The sequence below is a fragment of the Coenobita brevimanus genome, chromosome 14 (assembly GCF_032717465.1).
Source record: "Coenobita brevimanus isolate Jiangsu-jjx chromosome 14, ASM3271746v2, whole genome shotgun sequence".
Lineage (NCBI taxonomy): Eukaryota > Metazoa > Arthropoda > Malacostraca > Decapoda > Coenobitidae > Coenobita > Coenobita brevimanus.
In genome coordinates this window covers 5,488,005-5,508,048 of record NC_136967.1, presented here as the reverse complement: position 1 = coordinate 5,508,048, position 20,044 = coordinate 5,488,005, and the positions used below count along the sequence as shown (strand labels likewise).

The window sequence follows — 20,044 nt, the reverse complement described above, 5'->3', positions numbered from 1 at the left end:
TGTTTAAGTGATAATAATCTGACAATATAAATGGAAAGTTTACATAACACAAGACAGTATGATAGCATCTGTGTGACTGTCCACTGGCATCAAAAAGACGAACACTGTTGTGAATTTTGTATTTTTGTTGCAGTAAGTAACTGTATCGCAAACTTCTCAAGATAAATATATCCTGTTTCATACATCCTAATCCGTCTTCTTCTTACTGCCGCCAGCACCAGACAGTTTAGCATAAATTCTTCTAAAAATGCGGCGGATAATGAAGACGAAGGTGAACATGGTCAAATGGAAGAAGAACAACACGTCCAGCATGAGGAACTCCACCCAGGAGAGCTGGGCCGCAGGGCATCTCAGTTGTGGCGCCCCCTGGTGACGGATGACGTACTCCGTCCAGAACACGGCGCGGTCCACGGGCTTCGTCAGCTGATCTCGCAGCGGTCTCGACATCTTCAAAATGTTTTCCTTGTACCTTAAGCAGAAAATAAAAATCAACGTTATACTACACTTTTGTTGCTGTGGATAATGTTGCCTTGTTGCAATCACAGGTATCTAACTCATGACACACACACACACACACACACACACACACACACACACACACACACACACACATAGAGAGAGAGAGAGAGAGAGAGAGAGAGAGAGAGAGAGAGAGAGAGTGGTACAGTGGCAAAGTGTGCGTTTTCGTACACTGAAGAACGAGGGTTCGCCCCCCGCCAGGGTAATAAACCTTGGGAGCGTTCTTCTGGCCAAGTACTGCATTGGCGGACATCAGGGGTGCTGTGGTTGAACCAGTGTCGCATACTTTAAAGTATGCTTGCACCCAGTCGGCTTGCGCGGGCCGATTACACTTGGTTCACAGACTACACACACATCCAAAGCTACTCCAACACTATAATACACTTACAAGCATTTCTCACCCTACATACAATCTCTTCCAGACAGCCTAAGCCACTTGGTAGAGATGCATTGGTTGTATTGTCCCCGCTTCGGTTGGGATAGGCCGGTCCTGCAGTGGACACTCAAACGGCTGATGAGATGATATATATATATATATATATATATATATATATATATATATATATATATATATATATATATATATATATATGAATGATTTTATCTTGCAGTTTGTAAATTGACTGGAATACTCATATACTGCAATGTGTGGACTGCCAGATTCACTTAGTCATTTTACAAAGCAACAGAAAGTTATGGGATATTTAACAGACTAATTAAATACAGTATTTGTTTTTCTTCTACATACTGGCTGAAATGAATTCGTGTCTATGTACACAGCCTGGCTGCCTAGTTTGATTGTTATGTAAGACTGGGTCGGGTAAGTATTTTTAACCTTTCGACCTAAGTACAGTACAGTTACATCTTCTAGTATTATCTCATGACCCTATCGGTGCGGTTTTGCATGAAGACATTTAATCGCACTGTCCGGTGTGATTGTTACTGAGCCCCCCTACTGTCCTGAGTGTGGTGAAGCTGCACTCAAGTACAAAGGGAGGGGTAAAGGTTCCTAAATAATAATAATAATAAGAAGAAGAAGAAGAAGAAGAAAGAGGTTTCAGTTGAACACATAGCAGTGAAAATTATTCTGTGAAATAAGTGGAAGTGTTGAGCGACATCACGGCCAGACAGTGGCGTCTCCCTTTATGGGTTCAAGGGCACTGGTGTGTTTACTCTCCCTTGCTTGGTTACGTGAAGTTCTGATAAATCAACTCATGTAGGTAAAGATTATGTATGTCGACAGTTTCATGTTGTTACAATATCAACTTTATAGTGTACTGTACATTGGCTTGATATCTACAATTTTCCCAGACGCAGACAAGGAAGGAGATGTGTTGTGACATACAGTAATGAAATCATATTATCCTTGGGCAAGAGGGTTCCAGTCGGAGAAACCCTGCTAAGATGTAAATGCATGCAAGCCCTAAGAGGTAGGTGGAGGTATTAGTCTAAGCACTGCCACCAGTCGAAGTAAGCTGCCATATAGCCGCAGAAAGAATGGACGTTGTAGCTTAGTTTTAGACCTATACAATTCAAGGGAGGTAATGTCGGTCTGGCAGTTACCTAAGCTCACAGGCGATACAGTAACATTATCTATCAGTCCATCTATCTAGTATGTATAATGTGTGTGACCAGTAGCTAGAAACGGCAATGATTTTCTACCTTTTCTTTTTTTTTCTTTGGAATGTTTATTTAAAAATTAACTAGTGAGGGATAAGTACGTAACAATGAGAAATTAATTCTCTCTAAGTGAAATAAGCACACAGGAGTTTTGTCACCCGAATCAAAATATGAAGACACAGTAAATCAACTAACAAAGGATTGGAAGTAATATCGGTGAGAGCCTCCACAATGGCCTCAACGGTCAGTTCTTCCCACACCAGCATTTTCCCAATGCCCGAACTCTGCACAAACATTCCATTCTTGGGCTGGTCACCGAAGATTGGGAGGGCGAGGAGGGGCGTGGCGTGATAGATGGACTCCTGTTGGCTCAGCAGGCCACCATGTGTAATGAACACCTTCACTTTCTCATGACCTAAAATACAGAGACTGTCACTTGAGGCAAGGATGATTTTGGAAATGTTCATATAATTCACATAATGTAATATGCATTACCTATGTTGGTATAACTTCTGAATGCATGAACTCACCAAGGATGTCCTGCTGTGGGAGCCATTTGCTTATCATGATGTTCTCTGACACGCCCTCCAAGTCCTCCTCATACTTCCAGATGACTCGATGTGGCAGTCTACGGAAAGCCTCCACAAAGGCGTCTCGGTACTCCACTGGCATGGACATACCCCGGGTGACGGAGCCCAGACTGAAGTATATCACACCCTCAGGACCAGCACTAGATATCCATGACTCCAGATCCTAGGATAATAAATGTATGACACTGATTTAATTAATCTGTAATGAAATAAAGTATGTCTGCCATTCTCTGTTACTACATTGTTTCGCCTGTGGGAATCAGGAAAGTAATGGTGATACTGGGAAAGCACAGTGGTATGCGTGCAAACAGATCTCATACACGCACTTAATAAATAAAATAAAATAATATAAATATATAAATAAATAAATAATTACATGGTGATCCGTGAAAAAAGTTCCACTGTAAACACACCCATTGATATCTTAGTGTTGCTAGGACGGCTCAGTCTGTTGATGTGGGCGTGGGTAAGACACTGGGAACAGTAAATGGACAAATGTTGCTGGTTAGTCATTAACAATGTCAACTGAGCCGTGTCCACACTTCACGAGGAATCGCCAGGCGAAGTGGAGGAGGAGCTTTCTATGTACTTTGAGCACCGTGTGAATAATTTAAAAAAAACTAACCTTTGGCAATGGCTTGGGTGGGCGGCAATGCATAGCGCCCACCTCCACCTGTGAGGGCAGGAGGGGAATCGTCATACCAATACTGAAGTGTGTGTTCATAAGCGTAAGACTTTGATTCCTCTCTATATCCAAAAGAGGTGGCAAGTCTGGGAACTGGGCTGATATCTGAAAAAAAAAAAAAAAAAAAAAAAGATAAGATGTCCGCTATTGTGTAATTTTTCTTACTATTTTATGACAATGAACAATTATGTACTGTTCACTTTTATCCATAAAAATAACTTCAGAGAATGCACAGTTATTGATGTAAATCTTCTGAGCAATGTGTATGTAAGAGTGATGACTGGATGGTAGCGGATGTTTAGAACTTGCTATGGTGCAGACTCTTATATAAGACAGCGACTGGAATGAGTGTGGGCAAAAGGGATTGCCTTCTAGTGCTTTTTGACGCCGACCACCGGACTGGTATGTGTCATTATACTGTACCTCCTTTTGAATTAAAGGAACAATTGCCCAGTTCCTCCAGTACACCGCAAACCCCACGTGCATCACTGTGTTGAGGAAACGGTGCCACATGGACATGGGAGATGGAAAGTCCTTCATTATATTGGACACGTAGGATGGATTGAGTACGTTGCCCAGGACGGCGCTCTGACGCGGATCAATTCCTGGAGTGGCAATTGTGATGAAGGGCACCTCATGCACGAATGGGTAGACTACCTGCAAGCAAACCGTATATACTTGTTTATCCTGATTATGAAATGAAATCCATTACTGTTAAAATGGTATTGCGTGATCTTCCTCAGTTTGTATAATTTTTGTCATTTGTCCATAGAAATAGGCTATATACAAGTGACCAAAGAAAAATGATCCCTCCCGCCCCCCCAGTCTCCCTAGAGGCGTGTTAGCATTCCCTAATGAGCTATGTTGATGTCTTAAGTAGATATTTGTTGAAATCACTAAAAAGGATAGCAGCTTGTTTTTTGGGGGAAGACAAGACTCTATCTGACACGTTAAGTTACGTGTACAGTAAGTAGCACAGCGAAGTAGTTACGCAAGAGATACACCAAAACCGTAAATTTCAAGAGATTATGAGCATACACACACACACACACACACACACACACACACACACACACACACACAGATCTCTCTCTCTCTCTCTCTCTCTCTCTCTCTCTCTTATCGATCTATTTATCTATCTATCTATCTATATCTATATCTATCTGTCTATCTATATATTTATTTTTATATATATCTATATTTTTATTTTTATTTGAATATTCCTGATGAAGCATAAGATGTACAACTGTGAGATAGAAATCCTTTTTACATTTCTAGACTTCATTAAACATAATTTACAATTATCAAATGAATTTCCATAACATTAAGCTTACCTCATTGAACATGTGATTTACGATAATTAAATCAAACTCCTTTCTTTTGTCGTAGAGTTTCTTCACCTCTGGCACCTTGTAGAGATCCCTGGCAATAAGGGGCATGATCTTAGTGAACATGCTGAAGCCTCCCGAGGGATCCTTTCTGGTTTCAAACATATTGACATTATCTTCCCTAAAATGAGAGAGGCCGTGCTCTAGCTCTGTGACGTTGGGATGTTTTGATGCCTTAGGGTGGTTAGCCAGCATCACTATCTGAAAATCAAAGGGATAAAATGGATTACAGGAAAATCCAGAAAAAAATGACAGTTTTTAAATACTCGTATTTCTCAGAAAAAGTAACAGTTCCGTCTCCTTTTCAGGTGGAGCATAGAGTGATGCTTCAAGCTTAATGTGACAGCAAGATGGACGCTGAGAAACATTTTTCAGTTCAGCAGAGGACCAAAATCGTTGAACTGTACTTTGCAACAAAATCAGTTGTTCTCTCTCAGATGCAATTTCGTCGTGAATTTCCAGGCAGGAAAATCCCACATCGCAACACTATCAAAAGCCTGATACAGAAGTTCAGAGACACTGATAGTGTGGCTAACAACAACAAGACCCACAGTGGCGCACATCTGACTGCCACAACACCAGCACATGTTCAGGGCGTTAGGACTCGTCTGGAACGGAAACCATGGAAGTCCACCAGACGACTGTCACAGGACGTGGGGATTTCCAGGAGCTCTGTGATGAAATTCATTCATAGTGACCTGAAACTGTTTCCATACAAAGTGCAGATTCTTCAGGCTCAAAGCCAGGCCAGTAAGTACGAACGCTATGAATTTTGCCAGAGCATCAGCTTCTCGTCAGTGACGAGGCACTTTTTAACTTGAGTTGGCATGTGAATAAGCAAAACGTGAGGTTTTGAACAGCAGCACAGCCTCATAAGCATGTTCAAACACCTCTGAGTGTACAAAAAGTATCTATGTGGTGTGCAATAAGACGGTCAGGCATCTTTGGTCCACGCTTTTTCGAGGAAGCCTGATTTTGCTGCAAAGTACAATTCAGCTATTTTGAACAGCTGCTGAACTGAAAATTGTTTCTCAGCGTCCATCTTGCTGTCACAATAATACTGTAGCATCACTCTATGTTCCACTTGAAAAAGAAACAACTGTTATTTTTTCTGGGAAATACTGTACAAGTTTGTAAAAAGTGTCAGTTTTTTCTGGACCACTCTGTAAATACCGCCTTCTATATATTACAGCAAAAACAAGAACAAAATCATATAATGATAATAAAATAATAATAATAATAATAATAATAATAATAATAACAATAATAATAATAATAATAATAATAATAATAATAATAATGATAAAAATAATAACAATAATAACTCCGGAACTACTATTACTGCTTCTGCTATTACTACTACTACTACTTCTACTACTACTACTACTACTACTACTACTACCACTACAACTACTACTACTACTAGTACTACTACTACTACTAAAATAATAATAGTAATAATAATAATAATAATAATAATAATAATAATGACAACAACAACAACAATAATAATAATAATAATAATAATAATAATGATAATAATGACAACAACAACAACAACAACGACAACAATAATAATAATAATAATAATAATTATAATGATGATGATAATTATCATAATAATAATAATGATAATAATCTCTCTATTTATTTATCTATTGCCAGACGCCTTAACCCCGTAAGGGGTGGCCACAGACAAATCGCCTCCATTTCGCCCTTTCATTTCACTGCCCTATTCCCAGCTCACACCCCCCTCTCTCATATACTGTACCTTTCCACTCCATCCCCCATCTCATCCCTGGACTCCCCCTCCCTCTACCCCCCTTCACCTCATTTACATACCGTACACTATTCTTATCAGTCTCTCTCTCTCTCTCCATCCTCTCCATATGGCCAAACCACTTCAATGTATTTCTCCTACCACTTTCTATCACGTCCTCACCCACACCACAACTCTCCTTCACTTCCTCAATTGTCAGTCTGTCTCTCCATGTGACTCCACATGCTCCTCTCAAATAACTCATTTCCACACCTCTAACTCTTGACTTGTGTCCCTCTAACAAGGCCCAAGCTTCACTTCCATACGTCAGAGCTGGTATAACAATACTGTCATGCAGCGACTTTTTCACTTCTATGCTCACTTCCCAGTTTCTTATCACTGCTTTCAGAGAATCAGCCGCCTTTCTTCCTTGTCGTACACTTTCAAGCACTTCGCCCTCTAAACTTCCATCCTTACTCATCACACTCCCCAAGTATTTAAACGCACTCACATTTTCTATTTCCTCCTCATCCAACCTCACTGTACATTCAGCGACTTCATTTCTCACGAAGACCATAACTTTACTCTTCTTACATACTCCCCCAAACTCATTCACCAAGCCTTGCAGCTCTCTTTCGTGTTCACTTAACAACACAGCATCATCTGCAAACAACAGTACAGGGAGCAGCTATTATGTGTTGTATTTTGATATTCTCGAGTCCTGACACATGCACACCCCAACTACTCCATCCACTTTCTCATTACCTACTTTTCCATTTATATCTCCGATCAACAAAACTCTCTCATTCCTTTCAAACCTTTCCATGCACGCTTTCACATTTGTCCAGAACTCTTCTTTCACTCTAGTTGCACGATCTTGCGTTTGTGCATACACACACACAATCGCTCACATTTGTAGTCCAACTTTCAATCTTACCCACACTATCCTTGAGCCGACTGATCCATACTGTCTTATATTCTCCTTCCATCTCTTGCACACAACAATGCACACTCCTTCTTTTGCCCCCTCATTCTCACTCACTTCCGCTCATATACCCAATCCTTACTCCCATTCTCTTACATTCTTACCTATACATTTAGTCTCGGTTATTCCAAATACGAGTACATCCACTTTTGTACCCTCCAGCACCTGGACAATCTCTCTTTCACCTCATCATTTGCACCCCTTACATTCCATGTCGCAATCCGTACCATGTCCTTTGTTCGGTCCTTATTCGACACCTGTTGGTCAGTCCTGGTCCGAGATTTCTTGTTTGTAGTTTTAATTAGTTGTTTTCCGGGAAAGGGCACTAACCCTCCGACAACCCACTTGTTGTCACGCAGGGAACACGTGTCGGTTGGTTATAAAGTTACCAATCAACGTCGTCAGTGATTTCCTGTTTTACAGGAAATCATTTGGCTTGCCACTCAGTGTAGAGCTACCCTAATACAGAGTACCGCTACACTAAGTGGATGAATAATAATGCCGGTAATAATAGTAATTCTGATATTAATGCTAAGTCATATCTCAGAACTTTAGTACCAGTGGTCCTTTACAAGGATCACAAGTTTGTCGGTATTATAAAGATCGCCTAACTTCCCATCATATCACTGTATAGGCTGCTTGTTTTCAACTGGCGGAACTTGGCCACTCAGGCAACTCGAATATTAAGTTGTAGTACCGTGAAATTTTATGAGCCTCAGGTACGAGGCAGGAATGAATCTCCTTGGTTACTAGTCATATTTAGCCTCCAATCTGACTAAAGTTTGCCAGCAACGAAGTTGAACTGGGGTATGGATCTTTATCAGTCAAGAACAAATCTTTACTCTGCCGACGTCCTTTGTGATATTCTTGCTACCAGGAGATAGTTTTACTCTACTTTGGGGAGGTTTCTCGAAATGGAGAGGTCAAATATATCCTTCATTCATGCTTTCACTACTGTCAGTCTCCCCAAAAGTAAAATAGAATAGTGTGGAGGTAGCAAAATAAAAAAGTCATTGGACTGAAAGGGAAGACCATGTGGTGGCAACTGTATAAGCTCGCAGCCTCAACTGCCTGGTTATACAAACGTTCCTCAACTGCTACCCTATCCTCGGAAGAAGAACGGAGGACTACAGGAGAAGAGCAGCTTAAGCCAGCAAAAGGACAGCTTAAACCTGCAGTCCACCGGGTTCACGCTTCATATGAGCTTGGAGATACAACAGCAACAAGGCCAGTGGGAATCACCTGGTGTCCTCGATTCGCCAACGCCTCGGCCACGGGCAGAAAGACGTTCCTGTGGCTCTTGGAGGAGACTGGCAGGAGCATGAGGATCTTGTAGGAGGCCTGAGGGGGCGGTAGGTCCCCGGTGACGCCCCCCGCCAGAGCCGCCACCAACACACACAGCCCAGCCAACTTCATCTGACAAGGGTAGGAAGAATGTGCATCTTTAAAGCCTATTGACTGCACGGAGGGTCATTAAGGTAGATAATAAGTTCTTGCTAATAACCACTCTTTCTCCGAAGTAGATGCATAACTATCGAATTTACATCCAGATCCTCAAAGATGGCCTAGGAATAATACCTGTCCCCGTCATGTTAAGGTGAGCACACTCTAGTATGTACCAAAATTAGTACACATCTGTATTACCCCAAGTTCTGTCTCATTTGTTCTACCCATTCATCTGTACAATCATCTCAAATTTCCTTTCAAAATGTATTATTTGTGCTTCTCTAGAGACCATTATTGTGCACTCAGGATGTCAGCATTAGTAGTAAAAAGAGCCCCATCTTTTCACTAGCCTGATTCTTTTATTCATCACTGACCCTTCTAGATTCATTCATTTATACGCTGACGGTTCAGTTCATCACTTTTCTGCAAGCTTTAAGTTTTTCTTTCAATAATTACCTCGTTACCGCCCTCACCTGGCGAGTCCACAGACCTGTTGACTAGCAGTATTTAGGTATCATTCTTCCATATTATGTGTTCGACTTGGTTATGGTGCTGGAGAGGGATGCCTTCATGTGGTGGCACCGATATATAACTGGTCGGCTAAGCTGCCTGGCCACACAAACATCCATCTCCTACTTCCCTATCCCCAAAAAGAAGAATGGCGGATTGTCGTAGGAGGATAATTTCAGCCTACGGTCTACCATGATCACGTTACAGATGAACCTGGACTATAACAACAACATAGACGGGTTTGACAGTGTGTTGTGTAAGGTGTAAGAGATACCGCTAGATCCTACTCCTATTTACTGAGCATTCCAAACAATTTTTTTTTCTTGACACGAACAAATTACTAGTTTATGTCTAACAAAACGCTCTTTAGTATAGACACTCATTTATATTATAATGATCCGATTTCTGTATGTTTATTGGTTTGTTTGTTACCGTAACACAGCAAAAACGACGCAACGTAAGGCAATTTTTGTTACAGCAAGGTACTGTTAAAATGCTCTATCTTGAAGAATAAAACAATTTCCAGTCCAATCGGGCCACCGGTTCCCGAGTTATGACTCATTTCTGGCCTTAGGACATCGAAAGGAGGCCACCGAAGACGGCCTTTAACCGAGTTTTCCATAGACCACTCATTTTCCCTCGATCACTCACTTTCAATAGACAATTCATCTTCCACAGACTATATTCACTTTTTAAATTGTCCACTCACTTTGTAGAAACTGCTGCCTCTCTAAGTTGACCATTCTTTCTAAACAGATCAAACCATTTCTTTTTCTTACGGTTCATATCTCTAGTCAAAATAAATCATGCGGTCTGTTCTCTAAAGCTCAACCATGTACCCTTCTCTTCCCGTTCAGTGTGTCTTGCATGAAATCGTGTGGGAGTTACTGGATGAAAATGTGTTGGCGGCTGAAATCGCTGAAAGTATGAACGAATGCTAAGTCACGTATTTCTTCGGAAAGTGAGTGATAGCCAGTGAACTTAGTATGGACTGATACAGGTACAAATATAGGTACAGATACAGGCACAGATACGGGGACAGAAACAGGTACAGATGCAAATAGATAAAAGTAGATACAGGCACAATCACAGGTACAGATACAGGCACAGATACAGGAACAGAAACAGGTACAGATACAAACAGATAAAAGTAGATACAGGCACTAATACAGGTACGGGTACAGGCACAGATACAAGAACAGATACAGGCACAGATACAGATACAGATAAAGGTAAAGAGAAAGATATACTGTAGGTACAGAAGTCATTTATACTAGTGATGAAAAAAAAATGTTTAGGGGGAGTCTTAGGATTCTGAAACACATTGACTCTGGAAAAAAATGAAGATCCTAAAGAAAGATGTGATTTTCTTTTTCTATATCGTGATGACTGCACTAAAATGAGACGTCTTTCATATATTACCAAATCTGTTTATCGTATATAAAGTACCTGAAGCTACTGTGTATCACATTGATTTTTTACGAAACGATTCATTAACACCGAAATTATGCAGTATCTTTTATGTATCGTCTGTGTTTGTCACGTAGTCTACTCACAACCTCTTACCCTTATCTGACCTCCTTATCGTCACTCTCGATATACCTTATCTCTGTTACGGAGTGAAAGTACACCTCACTATTGCTGAGATAACGTCGCTTTATCTGTTGCCTTGTCTCAATGGGTAAACAGAACATAAAGAATCTCCATGGGCAGGATGAACGTAACGAATCAACATGGGTAAGGTGAACGTAACGACTGTAGAGTGAAGTTGCCCCTCTGCAGACCACCATCCTCCTTTTGGGGGATAGGGCGGATGTTGAGGGACGTTTCTAAAACCGGGCAGTGAAGTCACCCCCTTATAACGGTGCCACAGCGTGAAGGCATCCCTCTACAGTACCAAGGACAGACAAGAAAATAGAAAATAAAAAAAGACAGTGATAGGAGATATGATAAGCAAGAGGGTAGGAGAGAACGTAATCAAGATAAAAATGATGGCGATTACAAGAGATGATAAACATACTTTCGATCAAATGCTTTAGGCATGATAAGGAACTGAGTAACCCTTAGAGAATTTGAGAGCAGGTTAAACCATCAGAAGCGCAGTGTGTAATGAACTGCAAGAAAAGGATAGAAATGTAACAGATAAGAGGACAAGACTGACAGGCTGAAGATAAAAATGTAGCAGCATAAACAGTTGTAGCCCCAGGATGCGTCAACCACTGGACCCCAGGTTGTAGTGGTCCGCCTCCTGCAGTTCATCATCCTTCACTTAGAGGATAGGGAGGGAACTGAGGGACGATTGTATATCAGGGAAGTGAGGCCTCCCAGCTAAATAAGTGCCCCCATAGAAGACATCCGTCCCAAGCACCATGATTGACAAGATAAGACAAAACGATCAGAAGGTATGATAAACACAAGGGCATGAGATACTGGCTAATGAAGAAATGTTTGTGTTGAGAGGACGTGATAAGCAAAGTAGACGAGAGTGCTTATGGAATAGCAAGGAACTGAACAACTGTAGAGAAGCAGAGGGAAAGATAGGAGAGAATGGCTGACGCACTAAAGATAAAAGCAAAAAGATTACCGTGTGCGATAAGCGTAACAACTATTTTTTAAATGTAAATAATGAGAGGGCATGATAAGCTACTGAAAATCACCTCTTGTTATCGGGTAGCTCAGTGCACTTCAAGGTCCCTCATTCTCGTGGGCTTGGGATGCTTCGTATCACCTCATCCTTAGCGAGTTATCTTGTGTATTAAACGTCAGTATTCTCCTGTACCCTATGCTAATTTTATCTGCTAATCCCTCCATGGTCGAGACAGCTCTTGTACTCTAGTCCCGCTAATCCCGGGAGAATGTATTTAGATGACTCATGGGAGCTTGGCATTATCAATACCTTCATCATTAACTTTCTTTTGGCCGGGACAATTCAAGTACTCAATTCTCCCTAGTGCCAGGCGATGTTATTCAGCTAACATGAGTTGTAAGGTCATATGCTTAAACATTAGATCGCAAAGTGGAGTGCAAACTCCTAATTTTTGACAGACATTTATGGAACGCCTGTGATTACTTCTTATGGTCAGCCTGCATCCCATAATACAGAAAGCAGTCAGCAGCCATTTAGGATGGCTGAATTCGCTCCATCATTATCGGGTACTTCAAAAATCATCGTAAAAATTCTGGGGTCTGCATCTCACTTCTCGATTTCAGGTGTAAACATGCAACCTAAAGTGTCAAATATCGATGCATGCACGATACTTGTTTTGCAGATTTATATTGTATTTCTCACCACAGGACTTTCATGTTACCTGTGCTTTAAAATATCAACCTAGTGTGAAAGACATACATAAGAGTAATTGTTTACGCTCCGTATGAATAAATAAACGAGCGACCTTCCTTTACCGATATGAATACGATTTAAGGAATCGTCTTCTCGATAGCAAAGATTTCGTTTCACCTCCTTTTTAGTGATTTATTTTTCATATTAAACCTTATCATCTAATTAGCTGTCACCTATCGCAGCTTAGCATCGATATATCTAGCAAAAGTTATATACAAGAGGCTATTAAAGTGTCATATACTGTAGTACACTAGTAAGGAAGGATGCAAAGAGACCTTCTTACTCTCTGAATCCGGTGACTCATTTTTAAGCTTATTATGGTTCCGTTCAGACGATTTAATTTAGCTTAACGATTTCCCGTACTGAAGGAGGTACTGAAGGCTGTATTTGACCTCCATTTTAAAAATATCGCCTCATCTGAATAAAATTGCCAGGACATAGAAAGAATTAAAAAGAAAAAAAGACGTTAGGTTTGCAGCAGTAGCAGCAGTAATAGTAGTAGTAGTAGTAGTAGTAGTAGTAGTAGTGGTAGTATAGTAATAGTAGTAGCAGCAGATATAGCCCCAGGTTCATCTGAAACGTGAACCCAGGAAATACAAGCTGAAGCTGCCCTCTTTCTGCAGTCCACTATCGTCATTGAGGTGAATAAGGATGGAATTTAGGAAAGTTTGCATAACCGGGCAATGGAGCATCCCAGCTATATCAATGTCACCGCACGAAGGCCTCCCTCCCCAGCACTAGGTTGAAGGGTTTAACTGAGAATATGCCTCAAGGTCACCGTGGCCAGAGCTAGCGTTGAGAAGCCGCCTCCACCATTCATCACCATCACAACAGCGTGATCTGTATAAAAACTCTTATGATTAAGTTTCGAATAAAACTGTCTGCATCTACTCGTACAGTTCTATCTATCTATCTGTCTATCTATTTCAATCTCTCTTTGTCTGTCTATCTATCTTTGTTTATCTGTTTATTTGTTTATCTACCTGCCTATATTTATTTTTCTTCTATCTGTCAAGCAGTCAATCAGTCTACCTATTTGTTTACCTATTTATCTATTTGTCTGTCTGTCTATCTATCTTTGTATCTATCTGTCGCTAACAGTCCCTACTTTCACAACGAACCGCATGTGTAAAGTTTCCCTATAGTTTGTTCACCTTAACATGGCGTAAATTTTTTTTTCTCAGTGTATCTGCCATAGCCCATAGCCTGACTACAACACCTTTACTTGACTAGCATATATTCCAGTGCCAGCATCCTGTTCAAGCCCAGCGTTCATGATAGTGAGATAGAAAGTGTATGTCTAGGTAAAGGGAAAGGAGTACAGTGAAGTATGTCTTAGTGGCTCGTATGTTTGGGGGACGATGGTGTAATGGTTAGCACACCCAAAACGGAAGTCCATGACCGAGACCTTGATCTTTCGGACCGGCTAGACCAATGGACAAAGTTTGCCTCATCTTTGACCCTGGTCACCCAGGAGTAGTCAGGGATCTGGATAATTTAATATCGACAGGGGAAGATTGGACTCTCTCATCGTTGAGACAACTCTGCTATTCTATTCCAGCTGACGCCAGACGATTTTATTCAGCCGAGAGTGATTCGTCGGAGCCTGGGCGTTAACCTGCGACCAGCCATGACTCTCGGAAATTACGATGACTAGCCGTGACCGTCAGGAAATACAAAGACAGGCCATAATAGCATCTGGCCTGCCATTGTCCTCTATGATATTTATGTACACTATGGCGATGATGTAAGGATGTAAACAACGTACAAGAAATCAGAATTGTATTCTCGTTGACACTGGTGACTTCTAAAAGACTTGTTCATTTGCGACTTATTGTGTACATTTCTGCTTATCAGTTTTTGACATGCTATTCATACAGTATAAATATCGATATACATGCAGCAGGAGAGGGATGCCTTCACGTGGTGGCACTCATACAATCGGGCGTGTCGGGCGCCGGGGTATACAAATAACTGTTAACTTCTTCCAAGTCTCTTAAAAGGATAATGTGGACTGCAAGAGGAGGACAACAGACAACTGTCTATCAGGGTAATGTTCAGCTAAGCTTTAGGCTACATCAGCAATAAAGGAACAATAATAACGTTAGCAATAATAATAATAACAATAATAAATATAAGTTATAACCATAACAACAATAACACCTATAACACACACAACAATAACAACAAAAATACTAATACTAATACTAATAGCCTAATAACAACAACAGCGACAATATAAAATATTGACAGTTTTCGCCCACACCATACAAGACGACATAGGCAAAATAAGTCGCTCAGGAAGAATTGTTACGAAATCTCCCAAGACAACGAGAATGCTGCCTAGCATCAAGAGAGAAAACTGTCTCGAGTTACCGATATATTTATCTACAGTATCTCTTTACATTTTTTTAAATTTGCCTGAATCGGTGTATAGTGATATTATCTTCTAGTTTGTGATGCAGACATATACTGCTTCATTCTATTTTATTCTACTTTAATTTGGTACCCTTTATATTTTATTTTTTCTACTGGGAGTTAATTTCACGTGGCTTACTGTAGACCTTCAGTACCAGCGGGGTTAGCGAAGGTTGTATCGAACTTCTGTAGTTTGAAGTATCTCTCCTAAGCTGAATAAAATCGTCAGAGAGAGAGAGAGAGAGAGAGAGAGAGAGAGAGAGAGAGAGAGAGAGATAGCTGTCACGTCCCTCCAAGATAAGACCATGGCCACTTACCCCAGCTAAGCCTTGCAGAGGAACCGCTGTATCGCCATACAGATGAATCCACAACATACAAATTCATTAAGTTAGGAGGAGGTCTCATATACGGGGGTGGAGGGGTAATGATGGCATTATCAAACCGTTCCGTTTCCAATGGTCCCACCTGGGTAAAATCGTCTTGTCATAGGAAGAATAAACTAAATTAATAGGTCGTTGTACTGATGGGATTTAGAGTAACTCCCTTCATCAGGAGGACCTATTTTCTTCAATTCTGTTTTTGGTCGGAGGAATTTATCGAACTGGTGAGTTTGGATACACTCGTAGCCTTCATTAACCCCTTCAACGCGGGAGGCTTTTCTGAACTTTACTAAAATCGTCTTGAGGCAGCAAGAATGAAGTTAGAATGGCGTCCTCTCTAGGTAAAGAACGGGAACGTTGGTTAAAAGTCACGTAGAAGAACGGATGTACGGGACGATTTCACTCAGTTCAGGGCAGACAAGACACATTGCAGGGGTTAATGAAAGCTGTATCTAAACCCTCTAGTTTTAAAAATCCCTCGTAACCTGAATAAAATCGCCTGTGGTATCAAGAATAAACTAAAAACGTAATCATACTGAAGCAGTTAGCCTCACCTTAACCCCGTAGAGGAACACCTGCACCACCACACACCAAGTCACCTAGGAATTGTACCACATATATTCACTAGCCCTCCCTGACACATCCCTAAGTGACTGGGCATGTTGTAGCGGTTGCCGGGGAGGGATTTATTATTTTTTACCTTAATACCTTGCTAATTTATTCTCGTGCTAGTCTCTACTCCCGTTTTGTAATCATGACACTACGATGGCTTTCTCTAATAAGAAATACAGTCCAAGAGTGGGAAGTAAGTTAAGAAAAAAGAGAGATACAAAAACAACTTGTCATGTGCTGACTACGATGCGACCTTGCTTCATATTTACAAACTTTCTTGTGCCAGGATTGTGGATGAGGTAACTTGCTTTACACGTTTGTCGTCACTCATGCAGCTCCCATAAGGGCGCGTCTACAAGTGTGGTGGAGCAAGTGCTGGCAACAAGTAAACAACACAGTCCAGAACAAGCTGCAAACATGCTCAGAATAGTAGCATCCAGATCATTTTCGCAAAGTTATGGTGAAGTCTTAGCTCCCTCGTGTGGATACACTTACGCCACCACCTTTGCTGAAACATGTTTATATTCATCTGTCCAGATATTGCTGGATACATGTTTCCAACATGTTGCCAACTGTGTTAACACATGTTCGAGGCCATGCGGCTCTTCTTTATCCACTGATTTGGCTTAGTACTCGTTAAGACATATTTATTCTCGTCTTCCAACCCCGATGGCTTATTTAGCGGCTGTCAGTATGACTAACAATATATATATATATATATATATATATATATATATATATATATATATATATATATATATATATATATATATATATATATATATATATATATATATATTTATTTATTTATTTATGTATTGTCAGTATGACTAACAATATATATATAGAAACAGACAGACAGACAGACAGATATTGTCAGTATGAATAACAATATATATATATATATATATATATATATATATATAGACTGATTGATTGATATAGATAATTATAGATAGACGGATATATAGCTGTTGTGTAACTTACTGAGAAGCAAATGATTAGGACCACTAAGCTATCGTCTGTATTTCAAGACATCAAAGGCTAACTGGCTCTTCATGAGTCATTGGTGTACCTGCAACAGTTCGTATTAGATCTACTGCAGGACCATACCTCCTCCTCGGATGCAGAGTGACAGCTATTATCAGTTTTCCCCAATGATGGCGGAGTACGAATGGGGAAGTGGTGTCCGTGAGAGGAGTGATGCATGTGAAAGTGGAAGTGTCGTATTCACTGTTCTTGTGTACCAGTCTGCATATGTTCATCGGCGGTGCTGGAGAGACGTCTTCACGTGGTGGCAATGACACCCAGCGGCTTCACTGCCTGATTATACAAACATTCCTCACTACTTCCATATCTCCCTAAAAGGAGGATGGTGGACTGCAGAAGGACATCTGCCGCCTGCAGTTCATTGAGTTCACGTTCAGATGAGCATAGGGTTTCAACTACTGCTACTACTACTACTACTACTACTATTACTACTATTAATGTGTCATGGGCAGAATTATAGTGTGCGTCCTCAACTAAACGCTGTCACCAACGCCTCACTGTAATCTGTTATATTGATATGGTTGTTGCAGGAAGATAAAGCTCTCTCTTCACCATCTCATGTGATAGTGAGGTGATCCAAAATTCAGTTCATTTATCAGGTTTAGAACTGACAGAAGGTGGAGTTGATTAAACTAACCTTGTATGGAAGAGGCAAATGATAAGGGTCTGCCATCCTTTTCCAACTAGATAGATGACGAATCGACTCTTTCTTGAGAGTGAGGTACATCCATAAAGAAAACACACACACACACACACACACACACACACACACACACACACACACACACACACACACACACACACACACACACACACAGGACAACACGAGCATTGCTCAATTCCTGTATACTACAAATAGGTAAATACAAATAGGTAAAAACACACACAGCCAAGGGACCTTAACTGGTGTGTGAATGAGGTTCTAGTCCATATCACTGGCCATGCTGTTGATAGTTCTCCTTCTTCTCTTCTCTTCCTTTCTGGACTTCACCTTTCTTTACCCCAAGGTGGAAAAAAAGATGATGATGATGATGAGGAGGAGGAGCAGGATCCACCGCCCCCTTAGCCTGCCCCTAATCCCCAGTGTAGCCTCCCCGCCCCTGTCCCAGTCTACCTTAAGTTTCAAGGTTGAACGTTGACAGCAACCAATTAATTCACTCAGCACAATGCCACTGTATACTACCAGTGTCTTCTGTCCCACCGTGTATACTTCATTTTCAACCATGCCACTGTATACTCTATTCTCTGTCTTCTCTCACTGTGTATACCTCATGATTATCTTTAACTCAGCCTTCACCATAGCAGTGTTTACTGCCCCTTTCATCTGCTTCATCGTCTTTACCTTCTTTTTCCTCGTTTCCTTTGTACAGGGGAATAATTATACCTGACTTCCAATCCTCCAGGAATCTACCTTCTTCCTAGACCAATCTGCAAATCTTCCATACCTATTCGACTAATATCTCTCCCCTGCACTTCAGCATTTCACCACACACTCCATCAGTTCCTATGGCTTTCCCCATTTTGATTTTCTTCATTGATTCCATTATTTCCATCCTTCTGACCTCCTCCTCCCTTCTCATTTCCCTCCTTCTCCCATTCATTTACCATCCACTTATATTAACGTTACTTTAATTCTCTGTGTTTAACAATTCCTTGAAGTTTTTCCTCCATCTGCTCACTTGTTTCCCTTCTCCACTAACAATCTGGCATGTTCATCTTTCACTCCCCTACTACCTTCTTTATCACCCTGTCTAACTTTCTTCACCTCCTTCCAGAACATTATCTTACATTTCCCCCACTTTACACCCAAACTACATCAAAACTCCTCATCCAAGCTCGTCTTACTCTCCCTCTCTTACTAGGCTAATCTTTTCACCCCTCTCTTCTTCTCTACATGTAACTCTCTATTCCGCCTCTAAATTTCCTCCATGCCTCTGCTTCCCATCAACTCACTATATGCTTTCTTCTTTTGCACCAGAGCTTGTCTCATCTCTTCATTATACAGTACGATACTGTTCCTTGCACACCCTTTCGTCTTCTCTACACCCCACACACCACCTCACATGCTGTACAAACCTCTATTAATATATTCCTTACACCATGCACTTCCATCTGTTCCAAGTCATACTTACCCAATCACTTTTCCACTTCTCTCTTATATTCTACCTCTTTTTTTTTTTTTTTTTTTTTTTTTTTTTTTTTTAAATCCTTTGGCAACCTTTCTACCCTCATCGCATGGACTGCTTCCTCCTGCCCTTCTCTCCTGTTATTAAAGATTTTATCCATCTCATTTGTAACTTGACTTTCACCAACAACAGGTGCTGCTCAGAGAGTCCACACCCCAGCCTCTGTATACTCTTGCATCCATCACATAATCTTCTCTTTCTCTCATCCACACACACATTATCAATCATTGCCTTTCGTTCATTCAGTTCACACCACCCACCCTTCTCATTACTCGCCATGCATACCAGTCAATCAGTTTGTGCCTAAGGAGGGTGTTAGCTCTCACCAATGCCCTCCCACAACAAATGTTCATTAGCACACTACTTTTCTCATCCAGTTCTGCAGGAACACTCCACACACCAACTACTCCATCCACCTTCACATTACTTACTTTTCCATTCATATCTTCAGTCAAAAACGCTCTCTCAATCATCTCAAGCTTTTCTATGCACGCTTTCACATTTTCCAAGAACTCCTCTTTCACTCTACTCGCACGGTCTTCCGTTGGCACATATA

The 20,044-nt window shown here is 40.9% G+C and overlaps 1 protein-coding gene across 1 annotated transcript; it reads right to left on the bottom strand.

The window, feature by feature from the left end:
• Positions 1–186: 186 nt before the first annotated feature.
• Positions 187–16,231, bottom strand: LOC145418116 (UDP-glycosyltransferase UGT5-like). The gene is made up of 8 exons (XM_080286645.1): positions 16,195–16,231; positions 8,789–8,962; positions 4,749–5,003; positions 3,838–4,071; positions 3,355–3,519; positions 2,670–2,892; positions 2,335–2,554; positions 187–469 (listed from the first exon to the last, which is right to left on the bottom strand). Exons 2-8 carry the CDS (start codon positions 8,960–8,962, stop codon positions 187–189), a joined length of 1,554 nt encoding a protein of 517 aa, XP_080142771.1. The 5' UTR covers positions 16,195–16,231.
• Positions 16,232–20,044: the final 3,813 nt, after the last annotated feature.